Below are 27,597 nucleotides of genomic sequence, written 5' to 3'. Positions count from 1 at the left end.
ATTTTGAACTTCAGCTGGGATGCTGGAGCACTTTTGAAGTGTCTTTAAAGACGCGCTTTTTCCAAGGGACATGGCACCACCTGCGAAGGTAAGATGTTAGTGATGATCCATGGAAAAGCTAAAGACTTCATGGTATGCTAATGCCTTCACTGCTCTCCTGCCTTGCTTCCTAAATCCCTTTATAAGGTTTTAGAGAAATTGAAGGAATATAGAACTTAAGGGCCCTGCCCCCTATATCAGCAGGTGAACCTCAGGGTCACCAGGCCAGTGAAGTCCATTGCTACCCCCACTACCAGCTCCCTCCTCACTTCCCCATTTTACTTCCTGTCTGAAGATGGTTGCATGCAATCATTCTTTCAGTTGTCAGCTTCTCTGGTGAAATCAGCTGAAACGTATGGCCAGTCTGGACTCAGCCTTTGGGAATACACAGTCTTTGGGAATTCAGGATACTTCATTCTAGAAACACATAGCTATCTTTCTCCAGGTTGGGGTCACTGCCTGTTGTGTGGTTTGGATTCCTTTGGGATGATTCTGTTGCACGGAGAGTATTGTCCTTATCTCAAGGGCAGAATGGAATACAATGAGCTTTTCCAGGTGGTAAAATAAGTAATAAGGGAATATGCATGAAATCGGAAATTTGTAACTTTATTCATGCCCATTAACCTTTCTTGTAAGCATAAAAGATAAGCAGGCAGTCAGTGAGGAATAATAATACCTAATGTTTTTGAGCTTTTACTCACTGCCAGGCATTACAACCAGCCTCTACATGGGTTAACTTGGTTCCCCCTTACGAGTCAGTACTGTGACCAGCCCCAGTTTTCAAATGGAAAAACTGAGACTTAAGGAGGTTTGGTCGTTTGCCCAAGGTGAATTGAACTGACACAGTCTGTCCACAGTTCCAGCTTGTATTCCCCCAACTCAACAGCTTTAACAGTTAAAATGTAATCTGTAGAGCTTGGTGGAGTTTCTAGAACTGCTTTTAAACGTTTTGTTTTCTAATTCTGGGGTATCTGGACTAATCCCAAGATGCAGGTGTTTGAGGTTTCCTGAGAAGCCGGGCCATGGCTCTGTGGTTTTAGTTTTATTTGGGGACAGCCTTCTGGCAGTTGAGTACTAACCCTCAGGGCTTCAAGTGGCTCCTGGGGGGCTCTGGTCTCCCATTAGGACCAGTGGGCTTGTTTTGAGGACAGCTAGGACTTCTGTGTTCAAGCTGATTTTTGATTGGCCCCAGAGAAAAGAGACTGTTGTGTCCCCAATGTCCTTGCTATTGAGATAGGGTCTAGGCTGCAGGAAGCTAGGTCCTGCCGTATTACTATATCTAGCAGAGGGGTGCGTACAGTCAGGACTGGCTACCTGTGTGGTCCTCGAAACTCAGCTTCCACAAGTGGATTTTTATTTTTCCAAACCATGGAGTAAAATTTAACCAGTTCCTACATCCACAAGACTGGAGTCCTAATTAGAAGAATATATAGTCCATGCTTGTATGATTATATCAAAGTGGATTCTATTGTCACGGATGACTGAAAAGAACCAATAGGAAAAAAAAAAATTTAACCAGTTCCTACATCCACAAGACTGGAGTCCTAATTAGAAGAAGACATAGTCCATGCTTGTATGATTATATCAAAGTGGACTCTACTGTCACGGATGACTGAAAAGAACCAATAGGAAAAAAAAATTTAACCAGTTCCAAGAAAGTTCTTCCCAAAGCCAAACTATGAAATTCCTGAAGAGTCTACCTTGACTCTAGTTATTAAAGTTTTCAAATAACAGAAAATATAAAAATAGAATATTTTACAAGGGAAAGCTCTGTTTATACTCCCACAAAATGTAAACATAAGGAAAAAGAGACCTTGGGGGAACCAGGCCAGGACTTGGAATTGGAAGTGGGGGTGGCCAAGAGGGGAGATGATGGCTGCCTGTTTAGAATGCCCTAGGAAGCTTATTTCAATTTCACCCCCACTCCATGTGGAGCAGGGGCGCTCCAAAGTGCAACAAGAGTTTCTCCCAGGTAGCCCACAAACCTATACCTTGGGGTTCAGGCTGAGTGCTTCTCTTACTTTACTACTTAGGTTGAAATAAGTAGATTGGAGACAAAAGAGGATTTTGCTTTGATCTTTATATTTTATCATTATTATTCCTAAACAACTAAGACACATTGAACATTATTAGATAATCAGCTTGCTTTTTCCGGTGCATGCACATGTGTGAGTGTGCGTGTGCGTGAGCGTGCGTGGGTGTGCTTGCTCCTTCCCAGCATTTCTTAGAAATGTGTTACATGGTAAAATAAATAAATAATTAAGTGAGGGAATGGGTTTGTCTGCCCTTCGACTGATTAGCTTTACAAAATGAGGCACAGGAGAAGAAATTTGGCCTAAAATGTTTTAGGTTTCCAAACACCCAAGGCATTCTCATCTCATAGAATTCCTAAAGGAAGAAAGAAGCAGTCTTTTGTTTAATTTTTCTCCCTGCTTGTCTTCCTCACCTTCCCATGAGTGGTGCTGAGCTGTCCTGCCACTGCCTGGTGTGGAAGTTTCCACTTAATTTCAGCAGCATCCTTGGGAGATTTTTGTATGCAACAAAAATCCCAGGGCTAGTTAATAGCCTACCATGAGGCTTTAGGAAGATGTCAACAGAAACAATATGTTGACATGAACTGAAATTCTCCATTGGGGAAAATTTGTTTTCTACACAGGCTTTGGCTGAAAGAATGTGAAAAGCCTTATAAAATCTTGAATGCTAATAGAGTAGCTTCTCATTGAATAAATATTTATTGGGCATCTTTTCCATGCCAGGCACTGTCCTGGGTACGGAGGGTACAAAGGTGAGTAAAAATAGACAAGGCCCTCACTCTCCTGGTTGGGGGGAGAAAAAGATGGAAAACAAGTCAATTGATTATCTAGTGATAAAGTCATTTCAGATAGAGATCAATGCTCAGAAGGTACAGCATGATGGCAAGCGAGTGACAACAGGGCACAGTAGAGAGGCCATCAGGGAAAGCTTCTCAGAGGAGGTGATGTTTGAAGGACGAAGGAGGATGTAAGAATATATATGGAGGAGGCTCAGAGTGACTTCAGATTAGATCTATATTAAGGTCGTGTGCTGCAAGCAATAAATAAAAATCCACATCGTGCCTGGGGAGTCTGTGTGGATTGGATGAGCTTTCTCTTATGCAAAATTCAACCCATTTTAGGTTCCTGTGACTCACGGTTCCTGCCTGTACCACTTTACTGATCATTCTTTTTCCAAGGCCGTGGCTAAACCAGGCTAACGGAGGAATGTCTCCCTTGTTCAACAGTCTTGGCTTCCTTCTCTCTGTGGATGTGCTCGTGAATCTTACAGTTAGAAGGTCCAAGCGTTCCACTGGTGTCCTGGGCTGGGCCCGGCTGCGTGGGAGATGATGCTAACAGAAGCCTGGCCTGTCCCTGGCAGCACGGCCCCCACCTTTCCTGTTAGCACCTTTTAGACCCTTGGGACGAAGATGAAAATCTCCTCTTGTCCTGTCCCCAGAGTGATGGAGCTCATTCTTAGCATCATCTAGCAAAAAGAAAAGCAATTTGACCCACTCACCCTCGAACGTTTTTTTAATTGAAATTTTATGTTTTTATTTCTTAAGGTAAGACATTGACATTGTTCAAGAGTCAAAAGCAACAGAAAGTATACAGTGAAAGTCACTTGCTCCTAACTTCCAAGGTGACCAGTGATGGTGGTTTCATGGGTACCTTTTCAGGGAGAGGTGATGTCTACAAGCAAAAAGGAGAAACATGTTAAACACACATACAATATATGTGTGTATATATCTATTTGTATTTACATATAGGCATATCTAATATGTTAAACATAATATATTTTACATAAAGAACCTTCTAATTATTTTGACAGCTGAATGGTAGTCCACTGTTTATAGTACAGTTTACTTAGCCAATTCCCAGTTGCTGGACATTTAGATAGTTTCAGTCTTGTTTCTAACACATGATTCTGCAATGAACATATGAGATTTCGCATATATGAGGGACTGCAGGGTCCAAGGCCGGGCTTTATAATTTTGACACACAATGCCAGATTGCCTTCCAGAAGGGTCCCACTTACCACCACGTGTGACAGTGTACTGCTTCTGTAGTTAGCAGGACAGGCTTCGGTGCAGGTCTTGCCAAATAGTTTGTTCAGGAAACCAGTGGGTAACTTAAAAACCAAAGTGAGAAAGAAATGTTTCCCTGCTCTAATTCAGGGTTCTAGAGAGCATGCTGGTGCCTCATCTCCAAGGTATCAAGTAAAAAAATCAACCACCCCCATCTATATTAACCATGCTGCAAGAGTAAATTAAATGACCCCCCTCCCCCCAAAAAACCCTCAGTGTGTCTAATCCACTGAAAATGGACAAGTGGTGCTGTTTTGTATTATTTTTTAAATTTTCTTTCTTATTTTTAAAGCAAATGCCAAACTCTTGTCATTTATTTTATCTCACTGTATTTCATCACACATCTCTAAAAAAATATGGTCACTTTCTTAGATAACTGTAATCATAATGCCATTCTCATAATTGACAAAATTATTGGTAATTCCTTAGGATTATCTGTCATCCAGTTCATATAAACAAATCTTCACAATTGGCTCAAAAATGTACCTAAAATTCTTTTATTCAAATTGATGTCTGAGCCATATTTGGTGGTCCAGGTTTCTTAGCAAAGCAGCTTCCTCCCTTAGTTTTATTGCTAAAAAAAACAGGTTCTGTATCCTACCAACCTCGCACTGTGAGTTTGGCTTTCTGCTTCCTCATGGTGTCATTTAGCTTATTCTTCAACTCACTCTATCCCTAGTGCTAAGTGAGAGTGAGACCTAGAGGTTTGATTGGACTCCATTTCCCCTTTATTGGCAAGAATGGAGCATAGATTATGCTGTTGAATTATGCTTTTGATGGAATGAATCTGAAGGTACCAGGGCAGCAGCCTCTTTTAAGCCTTACTTGGGAATAATTCTACCAATCTTTTCTTTATTAAAAAAAAAAAAGGACTTCCTAGTTTTCCTCTTCTAAATAACTACTTTGCAGAACCAAATTAGCTGTTGGAATGCAAGCAGAGTATTAGATTTATGAATCAGAGATGGCAAGTCCTGGCAAACCTACACCTTGGTGGGGCCTGTCCACCCCATGGTTCCATTCAGATGTGGCTAGTGAGCACTTGGAATATGGCTAGAGTGACTCAGCAGTTGAATTTTTAATTTAATTTAGATAGCCATATGTACTTAGTGGCTAGTATATTAAATCATGCAACTATAGAGTCATTTAAAAATGAAGCACAGACCTTTCCTACTTGCCTTGGAACATAACTGTATCTGTTTAAGGAAGAGATTTTTTAAAGTCATATTTAATATGGGGCTGGGGATGTGGCTCAAGTGGTAGCGCGCTCGCCTGGCATGCATGCGGCCCGGGTTTGATCCTCAGCACCACATACAAAAAAAAAAAAAAAACAAAAAACCCAAAGATGTTGTGTCCACCGAAAACTAAAAAATAAATATTAAAAAAAGTCATATTTAATATATTTGGTACATTGACTCTCACAGAGCTGCTACTGAATTTGGTGAGCGGTCCTTTGGATTAGTCGCACTGGCTTGACCCAAGCACATGATCAAATGAAATTACTGATCACAGGACAAATCCAGTCTCAGGAACAAGTACAGGGAGATGTTCCACATGCCCAGCTGATAAGAAGCCTGTAACTATACAGCAGATACCTAGTTGCCATCAGGATATTTACCTATAGGTATTGCATTGATCTATAGATGTAGCTTTGACATTAAAAGTAACTTTCTCTGAAAACAATCTCAGGTGCCATTTTTTTTTCCAAGCCATGTACCCACAGTGGTAGAAGTGTGAATATATATAATATATCCAGATGTGTTCTGTCTGGCAGAACGATGATACTTTCATTTTTCACAGTATGTATCAAGTGAAGGGATAGATGATTAAGATATGGTCCCTACCCAAGGGGAGCCTGCAATCTGGTAACAAATTATCATCTATTGAGTATTGATGATGTACTAAGCATCTTTCATACTTCTTATTTGACTCTTATAAAATCTCTTTTATAATAAAAGAGGTGTCCCCAAAAAGCTCATGTGTGAGACAGTGCAAGTTTTGGAGGAGAAATGACTGTGTTATATCCTTAACCTAACCACTATATTAATCCCTGGTAGGATTAACTGAGTGGTAGTTTGAGGCAGGTAAGGTGTGGCTGGAGAAAGTAGTTCACTGGGAACATGGCTATGGGGTATATATTTTGTATCTGGAGAGAGTCTCTTTCTGCTTTCTGATCATCATACGAACTTCTTCCCTCTGCCACACTCCGCCATGATGTTCTGCCTCACCTTGAGCCCCAAGGAATGGAGCCTGCTGCCTCACCATGAGTCCCCAAATAAACTTTTCCTCCTCTACAGTTCTGCTGGTTGGGTTCTTTTAGTCACAGCGGAGAAAAAGCTGACTAGAATACTAATAATAAGGAAGGCATTATTAGTCCCATTAGAAACAAGGAGATTGAGGCCCAGGGATGTTAAGTAAGTTACTAGTTCAAAGTAGCACAGATAGGTACAGGGTAAAACCAGGATGTAAACCCAAAACCAAACTACCATTATATTTCTCTCGATTATGATAATGCTCTTCCAATTGGTCTTCTGACCCATGTTTCAGACCCTGACTTGTCACCATGTTGCGCCTCTCATTAAAGCCCTGCTATGGCTTCCTCCCTCCCACCTAGAGCAAAAGGCAAAATCTTTTCATAGACCTACAAGACTCCATAGTATCCACCCCATGACCTCACTACTCACCACTCACTCCTCTCCACCTCACTCCACTCAAGCCACCCCGGCCTCCTTCCATTTAGGGCCTTTGCACTGGCAGGGCCTCTTTTAAAAACATGTTTGATCTAGACAACGGAATGACCCCTCTCCTTTACCTCCTGCAAATTTATCACGAAATGTCACCTTTTCCAGAGGACCTACCCTGAGCACGCATCCTCCAGCTCCTTTCCCCACTTCATTTAACCTAGTCCATTCCCACCTTCTGTATGCTTATAGTTTAATCTTTCATTGTTAATTGTCTGCTGCCACTCCCTTACACACACGTGCACACATGCATACACACACACACACACGCATGTGAAGGTAAGTTCTGAAGGCAGGATCACTCCCCCTGCCCCATTTCATTAGCTGCCATTTTCCAAACACCCTGGAGCGTGCCTTTTACACGATGGGTGTTCACTAGATGTTTGTGGACTGAAGATGAGTGAAGCTCAGGTGTCCAACTTTGTAGCCACTGAATGCTGACTCACACTTGTTTATATTTTGTATGTAAACACATCTACTCGTCTATACCTGCTAAGTTGTCTGTGTTACTTTAAAATGCATGACTAGGTAGCATCATGTAGGAAAATCAGCTACCCATGCAAACGTATATTAAGGAGCTGCTGCCTTTAGTTTCAAGCTTACTCTTGGCACGATATTTATGAAACTGTCACACATGGCTTATGATAGGTCCGTGTGCTCAGAAATTGTGGACAAGTTTCCACAGGTGAGAATGCTGATCTGACATTGAAGAGTGACTTTTTTTGTTTGTTAGTTTGGGATGACGTTGTAGATATGCTGTTCTTGTTACTGCCAGCTTTACTGAAGACCAAGACCACTGGATATGATGCAGGAAGGTGGTACCTTACCCAGCATGCATAGTGGGTAAGAAGACTGTGGTTTGAGAATTAAGCTATAGGTTTTACACCCTGATCTTCCAAATGCCTAATAGAAATTGTATTTTTCTTTTTTTTTTTTTTTAAAAAAAGGTTATTCTTGGTGAGAATTTGACTTCAAATTGTCCGGAGGTTATCTATGAAATTAAAGAAGAGACACCTGTTTTCTATAAACTCGTTCCAGATCCCAGGAAGAACATCTACATCTATCTAACAGCCGGAAAAGAGGTAGGCCGAAATACAAGTTATTGCTTCTGACTTCTGAATAAAAATTATTTAATTGATGTCATTATCTAGTGGCATAGCTTTTACTTTCAACTATTGAGTTTAAACACTGCTGCAGGCTCTGAGAGGACCCGCCGTGGTTCACAGGCTTGGAATTAAAAACCTTACCGACTGTCAGTAAGTAAGCAAGAAATATTACCTATTTAGACAATTTTATTATTGGCTATATTTCTAGTGCCAAGTTTTTCAGAGGAGGGTATGCTTGCAAATGGGCGCATAATCAGCAAGGTAACTGAATTTACACATTTATTGTGTGGGCACTGAACGGTTAGATGCATTTATGAATGTACCTAATGGGACTGGCTTTGGAGTATGGGGTTAATATCAGGCCACAGTCTCATACACATTCATGAACCAGGAAATATATGCACTCACCCTCCTTCCCTTAATTTATCTGGCTGTTTTAGTTTTTCTTGCTTGTGTTCACAAAAATAAAAATAATACCTTTTAAACATTTTCTGCATCTTTACAGAATCCTTTCACCCAGGGAAGGGGAGAGGAAACTAATTTTTATTACCTCCCTACTGAGTCTGTGCTAGACACTGTTCCTTCATCTCTCTCTAGATGCTTAGAGTTGTGTACACATCCAAAATAGAATAAAGTGTGCTAATGAAGTGTGTATGTAATTGAACGAGATTTTTAATCTCCCTTATTCTGTATATGAAGAATCTAACACTTGGAGGGGTTAAATAATTAGCTCAAGGATATTTTATAGGGCTAGAATTCAAACTCTGCCTTGTTCCTAAAGCCCATGATAAAAGAGGTCAAATTCCAAGTCTGTGGTTCTGACATGGTCTTTTCAACCTATGGCCTTTTGAAAAGTACAGAGAAGATCAAGGAGACTTAAATAATTGCCTAATGGTTATAGCTGATGAACTCAACACACCCCCATTTTCCATTTTGTTTTCTTTCGATCATTTTAGGGAGACAGAGGTCTACACCTTCCTTTTGAAGTCACAGTAGGTGCACCAACAACTTCAATAGTTTCTGGTATTCTTCAAAATGACCTGTTGTTCTTTGCACGTGGAAAGTCCTGTTGTCAAAATGGCCACATGGAGACAGCCGCATTTCAAACTCCAGAGCCAGTCCCATTGGGTGTATTCATAAGTGCAACTAACCACATTGCAAACCAGCTCTTCACTACCGTCTTCTGCGGCAGCTTGTGCCACCCACCATTCAAACACCTCTTTCTATGCTTCTTCCTGGGGATCCCATATCTGAAAGATTTTTTTGTCTATTCAACAAACTGTGTATATTAAGTAACCATTTCCATTCCTGGGCTTTATTTATCCAGGGCATCTCAAAACTGCCAGCCAGAGAACTCGCTGTGCCGCCACACAGAGCTGATAAAATTCCAACCCCCGAAGCAAAGACATCAGAGTTCTGGCTTAGTCCGTGTGTGTTTTTCCATTTAGCTTTTTGAAATATTGCAGATGACTCATAAATCCCCACTGCCACCCTCATGGACAGTAACAGAACCCCAGGACTCAGGATTCTAGATGCCACCAGTAGTTAGTTGACAGGGCCTCACTTTCTAGAAGGTAAAGAGTTCTAGATTCTGGTCACTTCAAGCCTTAAGTCCTGGCAAGTTTTCATCTGTGCATCCAAACTGATGATTCCAATGTTCTTCATTTAGGGTTACTGCTTGAGGTCTTAATGATTGACTCCGGTTGAGCAAATGTAACCCCTAGAGAGACAGAACCCAAGCAATGTCCTTTTTTAGACTTTCAGGAATACAGCTAAATCAATAAGCCACGGTAATCCATAAAGTTGTATGATATATGTCCATTAAACACAATCCAGTGGAGATACATGCATTGATGTGGAGTAGTCACTAATAGAGTGTTGCTAAGTTAGAGAGCAGGTACAATACAATATTTACAGTGTACAGTCTTTTACATAGAGCTTTATTTGTGTACTTAAATGCACTGAGTGGTCATTCTCAAAGAACATTCTGGAGGTTCATATTCCACTGAATGTTCTGAGTGGAAGTGGTCCTGTGATCAGCTGTCACTCTCTCTCCTGTACACCCATGGTGCTCAGCATAGTTAAGGATCTCAGAAGGCTGTGCTAAGGAAACCTATTTAACTTTTTAGTCTATGTCTTCGAATTTGTTGATAGAACCCGTTTTTTTACATAATATCCATAGCCAATATTTATGATGCATTTTATTTAGTATCACCAGACAGTGTCTGTGGTAACCTCACAAAGTAGGTTGTACCATCACCATTTTACAGATGAGGAAGCAAAGTTGGAGCAGTGACATGACACTTATCAGAGCCCCCTCAGAATTAAAAGATGTTTTGTGAGCGACAAGGAAATATCCATATTCTGGTTCATTCTGGCTCAGACATGGTGGGCTGCATCTGTCAGCCGGGTGGAGCACCAGGCAATGGAAGGGTGTAGCTGTCCTCCAAGAAGTCACCCTGCTACTGAGAGAGCCTCCTCAGGATATTCCGTTTCCCTTGTGAACCCCTTCTAGAACTCTTCATTTCTCTCATCTTGGGTAGTTACTTATGAGTTCAGCATGGACAGCCTCCTAGCATAATGAGCTCCACAAGTTTCCTTACTACTTACTGCAGTATTTGACTTCAAAAATATGCCATGGGACGTTCAGGTGCTCAGAGCCTCTGACAAGGTATCTCAGCTGCCTGGGTCTGCCCAGTATAGGCCACTCTGAGGGCAGCTGTGTCCTGACAACAGGAGACACAGCTTTAAGAGCAGGGAAGTACTTTGAATACTTCCCTCTTTCTTTTATTTTCACCCCCAGTGGAGAGGGTGGGAGCTATCTTGACCTCCACATTTCCATATCCAGTACCAACATCATGCTGATCCTCTGGGGCAGAGCCAGTTGCTGTTCCCAAATGCTTATTTCCAAAATGCCATCAATCACACACCGACTGTTCCTGAATGGAAACCAGGTGATCTGATTCCGTTATTCCTGTGGAAATCATCATTAGCCCATCAGGAACCCAGACACAGGCCAGGTTCACTTGGAAGAGCTCAACACAAATTCCTAGGCTCCATCCTCAGACGTGGTGAGAATCTCAGTGGCAGGGAAGTCTGGGAATTAGTCATCCCTCCGTGTCTTCCAGGGATTTGTTCCAGGAATCATCTGGGATACCAAAATTCACGACTACTCAAGTCCGTTGTATAGAACTTGCATAAAACCTGCGCACATTCTTCCATATACTTTATCATCTTTAGATTGCTTACAACGCCTAATATAATGTCAATCTTATGCAAATAGATATTATACTGTATTATTTAGTGAATAATTATGAGAAAAAAATTGTACTGAACACATACAGACACATTTTGGGGGAAAAGGTGGAACTGGAGATTGAACCTGGGGGTGCTTAACCACTGAGCCACATCCCCAGCCCTTTTTAAACATTTTTTGTTTGTTTGTTTTGAGACAGTTTCTAAGTTGCTTAGGGCTCCTTGGATTACGGGGGGGGGGGCACGTGCCACCACGCCCCATTCAGACACATTTTTTTTCCATATGTTTCCAATCTGAGAATCATGGATGAGGAATCTGCAGATGCAGAGGGCTCACCGTACATACTTTCAAAAGCTCCCCAGGTGATTTTTACACAACTGCATCCTATCCTAGAACTTGAGACCTGTCGCCTGGTACCATTATGGAGACATTCAGAGTTCAAGTTGATAAATACACTCTTGTAGCTTTCATCAGATAAGGTGTTATAGGGTTGGGGTTTCTTTCTTTTTTTGGGGGGGGTGTTGCTTATAATTCCATCTGAACCACTGTCGTCTTTATTTTTAGGTGAGGAGAATTCGTGTTGCAAACTGCAGTAAACATAAATCCTGTTCAGAGTGCTTAACAGCAGCAGACCCCCACTGCGGTTGGTGCCATTCGCTACAAAGGTATTTCCTGAATTCTTTCTCCCTAAGGTGCCTTTTCAAGAGTGTTATTCAGCAGGACACTTGTTGCCCTACTTTAACCATCCGTTCCGGTAACCTGGGGGGACAGATCTCTTCCAGAACTGAAATTTCATGGTGCAACCCTCATTGATCCCAGAAGATGCTTTCAGCCATGTCAGTGCTACCAAGCCATTTGCCCTGGGCCACTCCCGGCCACTGAATTGGGAGGGGGGGAGGGAAGAGGGGGAGGGTGTGCAGCATCATGAGGGAGAAGCCAGAGCAGGCAGATCAGCTCTTACTTTCTAGAGAGTTCCCCGAGACTCGAGAGGGGGAGAGAGAGAGAGAAAAAGAGAGAGAGAGAGAGAGAGAAGGTTCTCCCTTGGAGAAGATAAAAGAATAGGGATGTTTGAAAATTTTCAAATGAATCCTCATCATGTCATGTATTCTGTGCACCCGGTGGAAGCTTTATTATTGATGGCGTTGTCTCCTCGTGCACCATACAGCCGTGGGCCTGATGTATAATCTTGGTCTCCAGGCAGAATCTGCCCAGCCTGGTCTTGAATTACGATGTACACGACCCATCTAGGCTCAGGGGCGACTTGGAGCGGCTTCCTCACCACGGCAGTTCTTAGCGTCCCTGGGACCAGCCTGGTTGGATCCGCTGTTGCCATGGCAACCCAGTACTCTGCGCTTGCTATAGAAGCAAGAGGGAGAGAGCCTTAGCTGCAGCTCATGCAGGAAAGGGGGGCGGGGAATAAAACGTATAACAGTGTCTGTCAGTTTGGTGCTTTCCGTTTTGAAAGGTGAAAAGGGATAAGAAAGAGTCAAGCAGGTGGAGAGATGCTGAGGGCTGAACAAGGGGGCAGCTGGGGAGAGAAAAGAGGCCCAGGAAGCAAATTGGGGAGATGATGGAGGAGGAAGCCAAGAGAAATGAAGGGAGAGAGGGGAAGATCATGTAAGCTAGCGGTTCAGGGAAGAAACTAAAAATATGGGGATGGAATTAATTAAGAGTTCATGGAGGAAGTCACAATCCAAGCAGCCACCAGACAAGTGACCGCCCTCCCCTTTTGCTATAGCTCCTTTACCGGGCTGTTTCTGTCAAGAGTCACTGGCAGACAAAAGAAGCAGCCCAGGAAAATTCTCATGAATAATTGTAATTGGGTAGGAACCTTTCTTCTCATCGTTTGCCCAAGACTAGAGTTTAAGAAATTAACAGATCGTGGCCAGCATTTTATCATTCCACACAAGACTGAAGCAGTCTTGCCATAATCTCTTAGATCCATTCCATTTAGGGGGCCTTTCTCTATCTGTAGAGCTCCATGCAGCAGATAATTTGGTGATGCTGGTGATGGTGGTGGGGATTAAAAAACCACATGTAGATGGTGACTACTTGCTGGACAAACTCAGGTCTGGGGCTGGTGACAGGAATTTGGTAGTTGGTGGTATGACAAATGGTAGTTACAGATGCAGACCCACAAGGGAGTGTAGATTGGGGAGAGAAGTTCGAAAACTGAGCATGGAGGTTCAGCAATGTTTAGGGGTTGGGGAGAAGAAGGGAAACAGAAAAGGAAATGAGGAGGGATCAGACAGAAAGAGAAGAGGGAAAATGGAAGGGAGTGGTCTCTGCAAGCCCAGGAGAAGGAGGAGGGAGCCATCTACTGTGCCAGACCCTGCCAAGAGGTCCCCGGGAGAATTGGCCCATTGTACGTATCAGGTGATGGTTGGTGACTGTGACAGAAGTCTGTGTTTGGGGAGATGCTAAAGCTATGAAAGAAAATGGGAAGAAAAGAAGGCCGAGAGCAGGGACAACTCCTTAGAGGAACTTGAGTGGGACAGGTACCAGGAAAAAAAAAAAAATGGAAGAGAAACTAGAGGAGATTGTGGAATTCGGAGAGTTTTAAAGATACATGAACTGAGAGTACATTTTTGCGCTGTTGGGGGAATTCCGGTAGAATGTTGCAGGAGGGAGGAGGGAGAGTTATAGAATGTTGTCTTTTCAGCAGATGACAGAAAATATGACCTCGGGTGCTGCAGGGAGGTCAGCCTCAGACAGCACCATGGACAGTTCATCCTTGGTGATGGGAGGGAAGGTGAGGAGCTGAGCCTAGGTACAGGAATGCGCAGAAGCCAGTGCATTGTCTTCACATTGTCTTCAGTGACTTTAGACCAGTGACGGCAAAGTGGGGGAGGAGGCTCTGGGGGTTTGAGGAAAGAGGAAAGGGGAGTGAAACAGAAAATGGGGCAGAGAACAGAGTAGGGAAATACAGCATGGTTGCTTGGCAGCATTAGAGCCCCCTTGACATTCATTGGTGGTCTTGCCTTTGAAGCGGAGCCAGAGGCATGGGGCCAACATATGAGGGAACATGGAACGCACGGATGCTGATGTCGAGATGGATATTGAGCCTGATGCTGAGGAGGGGAGATGGATGCACTGGGGCCAAAGGAAGTGAAAGGCGTTGGAGACTGTGGTTGGAGAACTAGAAATCAAGTAGGGGCTGGACACTGGCGGGGGGGGGGGTGTGGGCTCAAGGTTGAGGTCTTGGTGGGATGCAGTCATGGGTAATGACAAGATCTAGGAGAAGGCTGTGTCACCGAAGTAGGGTTAAAGATGAGATCGTTGGCAGAGAGGGGTCAAGGATCTGAAAGGGTCACCACTAAGTGTTCTATGGATCAGTCCCCTGTGTGGAAATTGCAGTCATTGGGAAGGAGGGTGGGCACCGTGTTGAAGAGAGCCAAGAGCTAAGTAGTCAAGGAATGAGGGAAGTGGCCCGGCACGGGTGGTCTGTGGATGGGGACCACAAGGAGTGGTGCAGGGTGGAGTCTGCTGGCAGGGCTTTGAGGCTGGGGGTGGGCTAGAAAGAGAGAAGAGGCCGTGAGACTCCAGTGGGACACCCTCCACAAGGGAGAGGAAGCAGCCAGCCCCCGAGGGGATGGGGAGGCTGGGTCCTCATCGGGGGAGCTGCTTTTGAGTAAGATCCAAAGGTGAAAGGAGCGGTCAGAGAAGAAGTTGAAGCACGTGGGCTGTTCTGGAGTTGCAGCTTCTAGAAAAGACTGCTTCCTACTGCCCCTGCCCTGTCCCAGTTCTCTCCAAGAAGAGCAGCTCTTTTAAAACCCAGGTACCACTCCCCAGCTTAATAACCACCCCTGGCTTTGCATTTTCGGGCTCAGTTCAGCTCCCTCACTTCAGACAAGGCTTCATGTGATCTGGTCTTTCACTGCTTCTCTGACCTCTCATGCCACTCCCTCCTTCTGTCACTCTACCCTGGCCACATTGACTTGCTTTTGGAACTACAAATATGCCAAGCATGTTCCTGCCCCAGAACCTTTGAACTTCCTGTTTCCTCATTCTAGAATGTTCTTCCCCCAGGTTTTGCCATGGCTGGCTCCTTTTTTGACTACCTGATCCTAGAACACACATCTGTCTTCTCCTGACCTACCCAATCTTAAGGAGCCTCCCTTTACATACATTGTTTTTATTTTTTTCCATGGCCCATCACTGTGACCTTCTTTTCTTTCTTTCTCTCTCTTTCTCATTTATTTATTTGTCTTTTTGTTGATTGTGGTACTGGGGATTTAAACCAAGGGTGCTATACCACTGAGCGACATCCCTAGCCCTTTTAATTTTCTTATTTTGGGACAGGGTCTCACTAAGTTGTCCAAGCTGGCCTTGAACTTGCGATCCTCCTGCATCAGCCTCCCGAATTGCTAGGATTACAGATGCGCACCACCTCACCCGACTGGCCCTATTTCTCTACCTCTCCCTTTGTTGAAAGGTATTTCTCTGCCTCTCCCTTTATGCTACATTATGTATATGTATATAATGTATATGTATACATAATACATTGTGTATATAATGTAGCATAATGTGTAATGTAGCATAATGTGCTCAAAAAACATGTTAAATGAGTGAAGTAGATTGAGTGATTGATCGATTTGAGTCAATGGCAGTTTGAGCCCTGTGCCTTAAGTATTAGAAACTATTCTGAAATCATGGAGTGATGGTGGCCCTTCACAGCCACGTCAGATCACTTGGTTGTGGCCCAAGATGAAATGAAACTAAGCCTCAGATCTGTGACTCATGTTGAGCTCCCAGTACCATTCAAACTTAGGAATTCTAAAGGGGGATGTTTTCTTATAACTGTAGAGCTGTGTTTATTTTAAATGTCACAGATTTATTTAGAAAAATAATTTATTTTCTCTGTTGAGAAGGTTGAACTTTCTTGTATACATGTCTAGAAAGTGGATGGGGGGGGGCGCTAGAAAACCATCTTAACTTCCTTTTGATCCAGCGTTAAGAATAGGCACCCAGTATAAGCAAGATAAAAAGCAATTAGGTAAACAATGAGCTCTAAAAAGTCTAGTATTTTATTGTTGGAACCTCAAATCCAACCTGTGCTGAATTTGTGCGTGTGGGTGGAAAGTGAATTTTTGCAGGCTGAATATCTTGGGTTTGGAAGCAGTTTCTCAGTTTCTCCCATATTGCAAAGCACAGCACATGTGTTCAGTTATGGATTTCCACAAAACTGGCAATCCTGAACCAATGATCGGGTGAGGTTCCAAAAGTTCATTTGCAAGTTTGTTTGGCACGCAGAGTGCATTTTCCCATAGAAACAATGTCATAAATTAAGAATTGATTCCCAAGCCAGCCCACAAAATTCAATTTATTTAATTTCAACAAATATTTGTTGAATACTTACCAAGAGCCCAATGTGGCAAGTGAGATAGCTAGGTACTGTTGAGAGAAATCGGATGCCATTCTTGGCTTTAAGGAATTCAATTCTTGCTGGAGAGGCAGACCTGTCAATGGCCTGATTGTTCACTTAATCATATATCCAATCACGAACATTTATTAAGCAACTACAGTGTGCTAAATCCTGTGCTCAAAGCTGGAAATACAGTTCTTTCTTCTCTATATAGAGCTTGTAATCTAGTGCAGGATATAGATAAGTGTATCAGTCAGGTTTCTGCTTCAGTAATGCCATGTAACAAACAACTCCCCAAATTCTTAGTGGCTTATAAGAATGAATTTATTTCCATTTCTTTTTCTTGCTCATGGGTCCACCTGTCAGCTGTGGGGAGGACCATGGGGTCTCTGTCAAGATGAAGATAGCATTCAGGTCTGCCTTGTATGTCTCTAATTCTGACCACAAAATCAGACAGCAGAAGCACAAGACACCAAGATAAAGTATCTAACCCACTCACAGCTTCTGCTCATGGCATGTTTACTGATATTCCACTGCTAAAGCAACCTCCGTAGCCAAGTCCAATATCAGTGGAGTAGGGAAATACACTGGACCGACCCTAGCAGGATATGTTGCAAAATGACCAGCAAAGGGCAGGATGGATGTGTAATCTTGATACAGGAGGGATTGAAGAATTGGGAACCATAATCCAATCCATCAGCAAGTAAAAGAGATGAATGAAACAGTATAATAAGGGCTGGTATAATAGGAAGCCTAGGATTTCATGGGGGTGCATAAAGAACATCTAAGTTTGAAAGGTCAGGGTGGGGTCCCCCAAGGAAGGGACACCGAAGCTAGGTCATGAGCGGGTAGGGCAGCTAGCTGGGAAAGTCTGGATGAAGGCCAGGAGCACCGAGAGAGCCTGCCCCAGAGCTCAGCGTGGATGAGCACACAGAACAGCAGTGGAGTGTTGGGAGATGAGGGGGCTGGTAAGTCGGGGAGGTGAGGAAGGTTCTTGTGCATTTTGTTGGAAGGACCACGGGGATCCCCTTCAGGGATCACTTTACAAGAGTGAACAGATGGGCCGTGTCTCAGAACCTGGGGTACAAAATGGTCTTGGAAGTCACCAGGCACCGCAGATCAGTTAGCATCTGGGTGTAGTCCAGGAGGAGTCCGGGGGTCGACTCAGGGTGATAGTGTGGTGGTGGGAAGAAGTGGGTGGATTCAGGAGCTATTTGGAAGACAGCGCTGACGGGACTTGGAGATTAACTGAATTCCCCCTTGAGTCTGACACTCTGAAAACAGGGCCATAAAATGAAAAATAAAATACCAAGGTGGCCACAGTTTTTCTGGAAGATGTATTCTCTCTTCCTTGATCCAAGACCTCACAAAGAAAATAAAGTGGTACCCAACCACACACCCGATTCTTCCGGGGTCCCAAGCACTGGATGAGGCCCTAGGTTACAGTCTAAAGGATGGGCACCCAAGGTTGGTGGGGAGGGGCTTCTGAGAGGTGTCAGAGCTGAGTCACAGCTCTCTTACCAATTGCAGAGACCTGGGTGTGGAGCTCACAGGGGAAGGAGTGCAGGTGTCTGGCTTGTGTGACCACAGGGACAGAGATGTTGCTTACCAAGTAGGAGGGAGGAAGAGTAGCCCATTTGGGATGCACAACACACGGGGCACAGATTTCCACCCTGGCAGCAGGAGCCGTACAGCAGAGCAAGTAGAGCTTGAAGAGAGCCTGTCCTCAGAGTGGACTCCAGCCTCAGCCTCAGGGCCACCTGCAAGCCTCCTATCTCCTCTGTGCTGAATCTCCTCATCTACGAAGAAGGGATCCTGATAGCATCTGCCCCAGAGGGCTGCTGAGAGGGCGAAATCAGATAGTGTGCATGAAGTCCCAGCCACAGTGTCTGCTTCTCAGTCAGCACTAAAAGTGACATTATCTATGAGGGAAGCCACAGGAGGGCCATTAGTTGTCCCCAAGGTGGGGAAAGGCTTCAGAGAGGAGGTGGCCTTAAACATTGGGCCTTGAAGCCTGAATAGACTTTCACCAAGAGAAGAGGGCATGCTTCCATGAAGGCCCTTCAGACGGCAGAACCAGCCCAGCAAGAGGTCTGTTTAGGGAGTGGCGGGTTGGATTTTGTCCCCAGGACACAGGTTCTAGAAGGAAGGAAGGAAGGAAGGAAGGAGATGAGGCTGCTGGGTGGGACCAGGATGTGAGGGGCCCCAAGTTTAGACTTTATTAGTCTGTGCTGGAACTTGTTAGTGGGTGTTAGGCAAAGGGCTGTATCTTAAAAAAAAAAAAAATTGTGTCTTCAAAATATTATCTTGGGTGGCAATGTAGAAGATGAACTGGAGCCCCACCCTCGAGGGATTGCTTCCCTCCACTGAACTTTGTAAAGATTGGGTTTATCTCACATCTCTTCCTGAGTCTTCTACTGGAGGCCAATTCTCCAAATTTCATGCATCTCCCCATCTCCCAACCCCACCATAGGGTTCAGCTTACTTTGGTTTTAGTCACACAGTGGGTTCAAGGATGGATCCTCTTCAGAAAATGGGCCCTGTGGCCACTCTTGCCTTTATTGTCCCATCTCTCAATGCCTCACCCCTGCGCAGGGTGGAGACAAAGCCTCCGGGCAGGCTAATTATGAGGTATCAATTGATTACTGGTATCAATTGCTATTACCCGCCCCCACATACTATTCTACTACCTGTTTCTTCCATGGTGATAGTTGGAGGACCCAGGCAGCCCCTGGTAGTAACTTTTTTGAGGTCATCAGCTACTGCTGGGCTGTGGCACGTGTGAAACTGTGAAAGGGATCATTCCTCAACTGGCCTCCCCACAGACTGGGCCATCATCTGCCTGTCAGACTTGCTGAAGGGTCCAGGGGGGCAGAGGGATTCACACAGGGGAGAGGAAATGGAGATCTGAGTGTTTCCCCGCGTTGATGGTTGCTGTGGATGCATTCCAGCTCTGGCCTTGCCCTCCTGTCTTGAGGTCTCTAAGAGATTCTCCTTCCTGGAGCCCCTCGGAGCCAATCACTAGCCGTCAGTGGACCCTCCCCACAGGGCTGCCGTTGCCCTAAAACTTGACCATGACTCTCCATGGTACTCGGTGCTTGTGGGTTTTTTTTATTTTGTTTGTTTTGTTTTGGTTTTGGTACCAGGAATGGAACTCAACTCAGGGGCACTCTGAGCCACCTCCTCAGCCCTATTTTGTAATTTTATTTAGAGACAGTCTCACTGAGTTGCTTAGTGCCTTGCTTTTGCTGAGGCTGGCTTTGAACTCGTGATCCTCCTGCCTCAGGCTCTGGAGCCACTGGGATCCCAGGCGTGTGCCACCGAGCCTGGCCGGTTTTGTTCTTCTGAAGCCCTAGTGAGTCTGTTCTGCCATTGTGAAAGGTGGGCTGTGGGCCACAGAGAGGACTGCTGGGGGGTCCTCCATAAAAAATGGCCGGCAGGTAGCCCATCATGCTTCAGAGGGCAGTTGCAGTGCCCCCAACACCGAGGGCCTGCCTTGAGCACAGGCCGTCCGTGGGACTCCACCCTGTACCCCTGGTGCCCCTGAAGCCAGCACCGTTGCCATCGGGCTTTGTAGGTGGTAGACAGGCTCAGGCTGAGCTTGGTTCCCTTGTGCTGCTGTAATGGATCCCTGTATATTCAGTGACTTCAATGGTGTGGATCTCTTGCCTTGAACTTCTAGAGGTCACAAGTCTGAAAGGGACTTCACTGGACTAAAGCCAAGGACTGTGTTTCTTCTGGTGGCTGTGGAGAGAACTCGTGTCCTTGCCTTTTCCAGCTTCTGGGAGCCAGCTGCACTCCTTGGCTCTGAGGCGCTTCCTGCATCTTCCAAGCATCTGCAGATCCCTCCTGGCCTGGACCATGTCCGACCTCACATCTTCTCTGACTCACTCTCCTTCCTCCTCCTATAAGGATCCTTGTGATTTGGGGGGCCACAGAGATAACCCAAAATTCCCACTGTCAGTTGCCAAATGCCTTTCCCACATAAGGTAGCATGGCCCCAGGGCCCAGGGATTAGGATGGGGACGTCTTTGGGGGTCATTGTTCACCTACCAGAGGTTAGACAAGTGGTGGAACTAGGATTCAAGTCTGGGCCTAGCTCCAATTCCCAGGGTAAGAAAGGGAAGAAGCAGCAAGAAAGACATTATCCTTCATGGCAGTTGGAGAGAGGAGAGAGCCTGGAGCAAAAGGCCCAAATGGACCTTTCATGATTAGTGACGGACCTAAAAAAGTGAAATTCAGGGCCTCCTTGGGTTGCAGAGGCCTCTGTTCTTTGGAGCTTTAAGCATCTGTACATTCACTTAACAGATTTTATTGAGCACCTAGGATGGGTCAGACCGTGTCCTGCACACTAAGATTCTGAGCACCCACAGTGAACAACACAGACCAAAATTCACTGTGGTCAGTCTTATGAGGTGTCTTGGCTCCCTGCGGTTGCCAAAACAAGTTGTCACGGAGTTGGTGGCTTGAAACAACACAAAGCTATCTCTCACAGTTCCGGAGGCCAAAAGTCTAAAATCCACAGGGCCAAGGAGGGTCCAGGGGAGGATCTGTCCTCACCTCTCCCAGCTTCCTGTGGCTCCTGGTGTTGCTTGGCCGTGGCAGGATGACTCCATCTCTGCCTTGGTCTCGTGACCTTATCCCCTGTGAAGGTCCAGACCTTTCTCTCCTTTCTTAGAAAGGCGGCCGTCATTGTGCGCCCAAAGTCGTCTTGAGGTCCTTTACTAATTATATCTACAAAAGACCCTGTTTCCAAATAAGGTGACACTCTGCGATCCTGAGTGGGCATTTATTTGGGACGATGGGCACTGCAAAAATCAATAAAGAACATATCAGATGACAGTCGGTGCTAATGAAGGCAACAGAGCCAAGGAAGAGAACAGGCAGCACTGGCTGGAGCCGGGCGGGCAACGATTTCACACAAAGGGCTCAGGGAGGCCTGATGGGGAAGGGGACATCTGAGCCAAGACCTGAAGGAGCACATTCCTTCCACTGTGGAGCTCTTCCACCTGAAAGGTGGCAGCAATATTCAGCCGAGGGGCCAGGAGGGTAGTTGGGGACGGAAGGTCATCCTGTGTGTACCTCTGTTCCTCCTTTCTCTCCAGTCTGGGATGTGTCCTTGTGCAGATCTTGAAGTCTGTGCAGTGACACTTCTTTATGGTCCAGTGCAGCTCTAATGACAGCGATAATAATAATGATGGGATTTGGGGACAGCCCCTCCTTCTTGTATGAGGACCCCATTGTGCCAACTAATTGTGTAGAAGCAACTAGGACAACTGTCTGTGGGGTGGAAGCAGTGGGGAGCAAAGAGGAGCGTGCTATTCCGGCCTTGGGGCACTACTGAATTACCCTGGCACAGGCTGAACCCATGCATCTGGGTTACTGCGAATGCTGCGAGGAGTTTGGGGGAACTTCTAGCACTGGGGTCAACCTAGGTCCCCCCAGGTCTTCATTAACCATTAGAGGGGCTGGGATGTATCCTACTTATTGCAAAGTAGGCATCCAAAAGGGAATGTCTGACACGGGGAGAACACTTACCTTGTTCCAAAGCCAGTTTGGCTCTTTTGCTGTTGTCCTTTGGTAGAACTGGCAACGGAGGTCCTCAGACCTGAGCATCCTATCTCCAGTCCGCATCTGCACCATCTCTTTAACTGATGCTCTCTGACTTCCAACAAGCACCATTAAGAATACCCCGGTTTGTAAATTCATGTTTTAATGGAATAGATTTTTTTTTTGAAATGACCTAATCTCAAGCAGTAGGCACTTTCATAAGTACATATTGATTGGTTTTTTAAAAATTTCTCAGAGGTTTCCACTCGTCCTGTGACCTAGCGTTTGCCCTGTTCCCAGCAGCTCCTCCATGTTGAGCACAATGTTCAGGTCTTCGTTTTGGGAGTCGGCCTGTGGGTCTCGGTTTTTGCTTTTGTAACATTTTGTCATGTTTGGATGTTTGGATTCTGCTGCGTGGAGTGTACACCATTTCTGAAAGGCCCCTGGGGGATTGGATACTGCATTGAGGAGGAGGGGGTTGTGATGTCACTGTTACCTGTTCCATGCTAGGGAAACCAAGGCCCACAAAGCCTGAGGAGCGTGCCCCCAGGGACGCAGGGAGCATATGGGAAAATGGCTCGGAACCCAGATCTTCCCGATTCAAGAGGCTTTATTTTCCCATATTTATTTCCATGCTGCCTGTTTTTCCTAAATGCCTCCTCTAAGTTCTTCTGTTCATGGTCTGCATTTGGAAACAAAAAAATGCCAAGTTTTAGTATACTCATCACCCACTAAAGAACCACATGGGGCGAAGGCCACAAATCCCTTTTGTGTGAGTGTTTCAGTCTGTGTTTGCTAAATAGCTCCAAGTTTCAAGACAAAGGCTGGTTTTTCTACCACACCAGTTAACAGGCCAACCCAGTGAACACAAATCACTGAAACAACTTCTGCCGGTATCGTGGAGACATGGACAGGAATTTAGTCACTTTCAAATTTAGTTCTTAATCCAATTCAGCTAACCCTTGTTGAATACCAGTCGTGGGCCAGGCCCTGTACTAGGCTCTGGGGGAAACAAAGATGAATGCAGTTCTGCCCTGGAGACGCTCAGAGGTTAGATGTGGAAAGCAGCCAGGCAATAAATGAGTGCCCTGAGAGCTACTGTTTGGCCCACGAGGAGACCCCAAAGGACTCCTTTGTCCTGAGAGGAAGGAGCACTGTGATTAAGAGTCTTCCAAGAAGGCTTGAGCTGTGTCTGCCTTGTGCACAGAAAAGACAGAGGGGCATCTGGCCAACCTTACCACTCAAGTCCCTTTCTTGTCGTTACCATTCTGTATTGTTGGTCTTACGTCTTCCAAATTGTTGCTTTAAATTCTCTGTTTCACTTGCCCTTATTACGATAACGACTAGTAGCATTTACTGACTCGTTATAACAACTCCAGAAGGTGGAGACTATTATTTGCGTTTCTGTAGATGAAGAACCTAAGACACTGAGAGGGCACTTGGCTTGTTCAAGGTCACCAGCTTGTAAGTGGTGAGGACCAATCTCCACTGCCCTCACTAGGTTCTATCCGGGCTGATCTGTTTCATCGGTTTCATGAACACACTGTGTGTACATGAGCTCAGAGGCTTTGCACATGCTGTTCTTTCTGCCTGGAATGCTCTTCTCACCCCTATTGCTGTGACTACATGGTTTTCACCCTTGACCTCTGAGCTGAAATGCCATGTTTCTTAACCAACCTGTCTAAATTAGGTTCCTTCCTACTACATTTTTTGGTTTCTGTAGAAGACTTACCTCAATTTGAAATTAAAGCGATAGTCAGCTTACTTGGGTCTTGTCTGTGTGCTTCCCTAGAATGTAAATGTAAACTCTTTAGGAAAGAGACCTTAACTGGTTTATACATATCACGTGTCCCTGGTGCCTAGTAGAGTGTTTGGCATCAGGTGGGCACACAGTAAATATTTGTTGGGTAAATGCCAGGTGAGGTGCTGGACCTTGGTGGGGGGTCATGCCAAGGTGAAAAAGATGGGGCCTCTCCTTGGGAGGAGTTGGAGGCCAGTGAGAGACACAGGCAGTCTTCAAATGAATGTGCTGTGTCTACTTGGGAGCATGCCCAGAGACTGGGAAGATCTGACAAGGGAGGTGACACTGAACTGGCCCTTGAACAAGGAATGCAGTTTCACACAAGTATTGCAGGCCCTCGGGAATTCCAGGCAGTGGGAGCATCACATGCTTGGAAGGTGTGACATGTTTGCACTGCAGTGTTTATCAAATGCCTGCTCTCTGCCAGGGAGTGTGTAGATATCAGAGATCCATGTGTTTAGGGGTTTTCTGTCTAGGCAAAGTGTCAGACTTCTCAGCCCACTATTACCCAGAGGTGAGTTTGCAAAGGAAGGCAGGGGCCAGAGCATAGTGGGGTAAAGAGAGGAAGGTGGAAACGCGTGCTGTGGGCTCTGAAGCATGAAAGACTCATAGGTAAGGGGTTTGGTGCAAGCCAAGGGTGCCACTGGAGATGGCTAAGCATGGAGTGATATGATGAGCTGTGTGCTTGAGGATTATATGGTGGGGGTGGAGACTGATTAGAGGCACTGGAGGCTGGGAGGTAATGGGTGAGATGGAATGCAGAGGATAGATGCTTAGAATTAACAAGCCATGATCAGTTGGGTATGAGAGTTACCCAACTCAATTAGCCAAAAAAAAAGCACCAAGTTTTCAAACTTGTCCTGTCACATGGACTGATGCTCATTAAACAAAACTGGGCAGTGTTTCCTAATGTGGGTGACTAGAAATTTTACTTCCTCAAAACAACTCTCCATAAGAGTTTGAAGATGGTGCCTCATTCTTGCTTTGCACAATCACAGGGCATAGTTAAGCCTCCCAGGAGACCTGCAGCAGAGAAACTTATTTAATTTTTTGCAGTTTTGCATGGCCGAAAAACAATGTGCTGGTGGAGCCTAAGGGGAGGTGCTTAGGTCAGAAGGGCTCCACCTTCCTAAGTGAATGGGTGGCAGTGATCAAAGGCTTGAGACTGAGAGTTCAAGTTCTTGCTCTCTTGCACAAGTGTGCTGTCTCTTGCCCTTCTGTCTTCCACCATGGGATGATGCAGCAAGAAGGGTGTTGACAGCTGTGGACCCACAACTCTAGAACTGTAAGAAATAAAGCTGTTCTTTGTAGATTGCCCAGTTTGTGGCATTCTGTCATAGCGGCACAAAACAGACTAAGGCTGAAGGACTCAGACGAGGTTATTCATTGCAAGAGGCAATATGGGGTAGATAAGAACATGGACTTGGAAACTGCAATGCCTGGGTTTTTATCTCAGCTTCTCCCTTTACTAACTCTGTGACCTCAGGAGAGCAATATGGATCTTCCTATGCCTCAGTTTCCCCTATCTGTAAAGCAGGGACAATTATAGTAGCTACTTCATAGGTTTGTTGTGAAGAATAAATGAATAAAATCATGTGAAAAGACATTGCGTGGAGTGTTAGATGTTTCTGCTTTAAAAAAAATCTCTTAAATTGTCTTTGTTATTAGCATAATTGTATCATGCAGACTGACTTACGGTTCCAGCGATGAAGATCCAATTTTTCAGCTCTCCTAGCAAGTTATTTCGGTCTTGTATTTTGGCATTCCCCTTTCCTGATTCTGGGGACCTTTAATTCAGAGTTTAGTTTGTCACCGTGACTTCCTGTTCTCTTTCATTCTGTGGAATTTGGTTTCTTCATCTCGTAGGTTGGCAATTGTAATGAGAAGTCCCCCAATTTTAGAGGCCACCTGATTCCTCCCTTTCCTAAAGATGCAGACACCTGTTTCAAATCACTTAGCAAAAGACCTTGGGATGCTCTCGTCGCGAAACCATCCTCCCGCGTGGACCCCATTCCCTGCAAGAGGGAGAAGCTGGATGGTATCCTCATTAAAAGTTTTCTGATGTTATATCGGTGAAGAATCTTCGGAACAGGTCACACTCACCCCCACATTCAAGCCAATTACCTGATGTTTAGTTATCAGATTCCTTCAGGGGACCGTCTGCTCCTGGTGAACAATTGGATTAGAGGATGCTGATGGAATTCTAGAGGCAGGAAGTAGAAGTTACGTTTCTGAGTTCAGAGTTTCTATTTCAAGGTTGAGTAAGTGGTAAATTTTTACTGAAGAGATTCTAGCCTAATAGAGTCAGGTTCTCAAGGTCCCCCAAGCCCAGCTCATGGGCATTTCACCTGCCTGAAGCTTCAGCCCCTTTCCAAGGTGGGTCTCCCTGTCCTTTTTGGTTGGCATGAAAACAATTAATAATTTAAGCCATGCCCATTAAAAAATAGAAATGCCGTATAAATACAATACAGTAATAATAAATTTAAAAGTCGATCCAGCTGGGCACCGTTCCCAGACTACCAGCTGAGCAGAAACACAAATAAGTAAAGAGGAGGAAAAACTGCTATATAATGCAGATGACTGCAAACTCGTTGTTTTCTGCTACCCTTTTATTGCAAATATATAGTATTGAAGCCACATATGGATAAATAGGTTTTGCGGCCTAACCTGGAAACCTAATCACTGTTGATAACGTTATTTCTATGGGGGAAAATATATTCCATATTGTAAACAGATGGTTTACCAGCAATCTCTTTTTTGGAGCACAGTGGATTTATAAGTCTGGGGCTGCCTGGAATTTTAACCTCTAGCTGGAGGTTTTGTGTTACCAGTGATGGATGGAAATGTAAAGCCTCTTAGAATCCTTGCCTCTGGGTTTCCCTCCCAGATCCTTGCCACCCTCTTCATTCCCGGAGGTTTGTCTCTCCCTCTCTGTTCTCTGGTCCTGTGGCCCCTCCATCCGTATCTCTTCCTAGCCAAGCCCCCCCCCTCCAGTTACAGGAAGCCAGTGGGAACTCTGATTAATTTGATTAAATGATGGTCAGGGTTCTTAGGAAGCCAGGCAGCCGGGTGGCCAAGTATGTGGTTCTGAAGTCAGACTTGTGCAGCGTGACAGCTGAGTGACCTGGGCCTGTTACTGTATGTCTCTGAGCCTCTGTTCTCATGTTATGTGAGAACTAACTGTAAATAGTCAGGACAGTGCCAGTTTTAGAGAAATATTCCCTCGGTGCCATTGTTTGGTGGGGTAGTTACTCGGGGATATTACGAGTCACAGATTTCCACGTACACAGGAGACAGATTCACTGTATGAAAATACTCTCTGATTTTCACACAGCAAACATAGAAACAAGGGTCTGGAACCTCCCTGACCAGCATCTGGGACCTGTATGTGTTTGGAACATGCTTTTTTTCTGAGTTGGGAGTGGGGGAGGGGAAGATTCATGTCCTTTTATAGTTGAGGGATAATATCAAACCATTATTATTTTGAATAAATTGATCTCCACAGCAGGCTTTATAGCCAACTCGTCACAGGGACAGCCCTGCTTAAATAGTTTCATGCACTTATTTCCCCATGAAGTATTTTTTACCAGGTGAAAGCTTTTTTGTTTCTGAGTTAAATTTTGTTTGTTTCTAAGTTAAATTT

The 27,597-nt window shown here is 44.9% G+C and overlaps 1 protein-coding gene across 4 annotated transcripts in view; it reads left to right on the top strand.

Annotated features, from left to right (window-relative positions):
- The window catches only part of Plxnc1 (plexin C1), a 145,240-nt gene that overhangs the window by 23,187 nt on the left and 94,456 nt on the right, over positions 1-27,597 (top strand). For all 4 annotated transcript variants that reach the window (XR_013440389.1, XM_078053000.1, XM_005324463.2 and 1 more), the window contains exons 3-4: positions 7,824-7,958; positions 11,803-11,903. Coding sequence is in view for 3 of the 4 variants with exons in the window: in XM_078053000.1 (XP_077909126.1) it covers positions 7,824-7,958; positions 11,803-11,903 (236 nt within the window). In the remaining variant the exon portion in view is untranslated. The remainder of the gene's footprint in view (positions 1-7,823; positions 7,959-11,802; positions 11,904-27,597) is intronic.

Source organism: Ictidomys tridecemlineatus, chromosome 6, assembly GCF_052094955.1.
Source record: "Ictidomys tridecemlineatus isolate mIctTri1 chromosome 6, mIctTri1.hap1, whole genome shotgun sequence".
Lineage (NCBI taxonomy): Eukaryota > Metazoa > Chordata > Mammalia > Rodentia > Sciuridae > Ictidomys > Ictidomys tridecemlineatus.
Note: the sequence above shows the minus strand (reverse complement) of the source record. Positions and strands in the feature narration are given on the sequence as shown.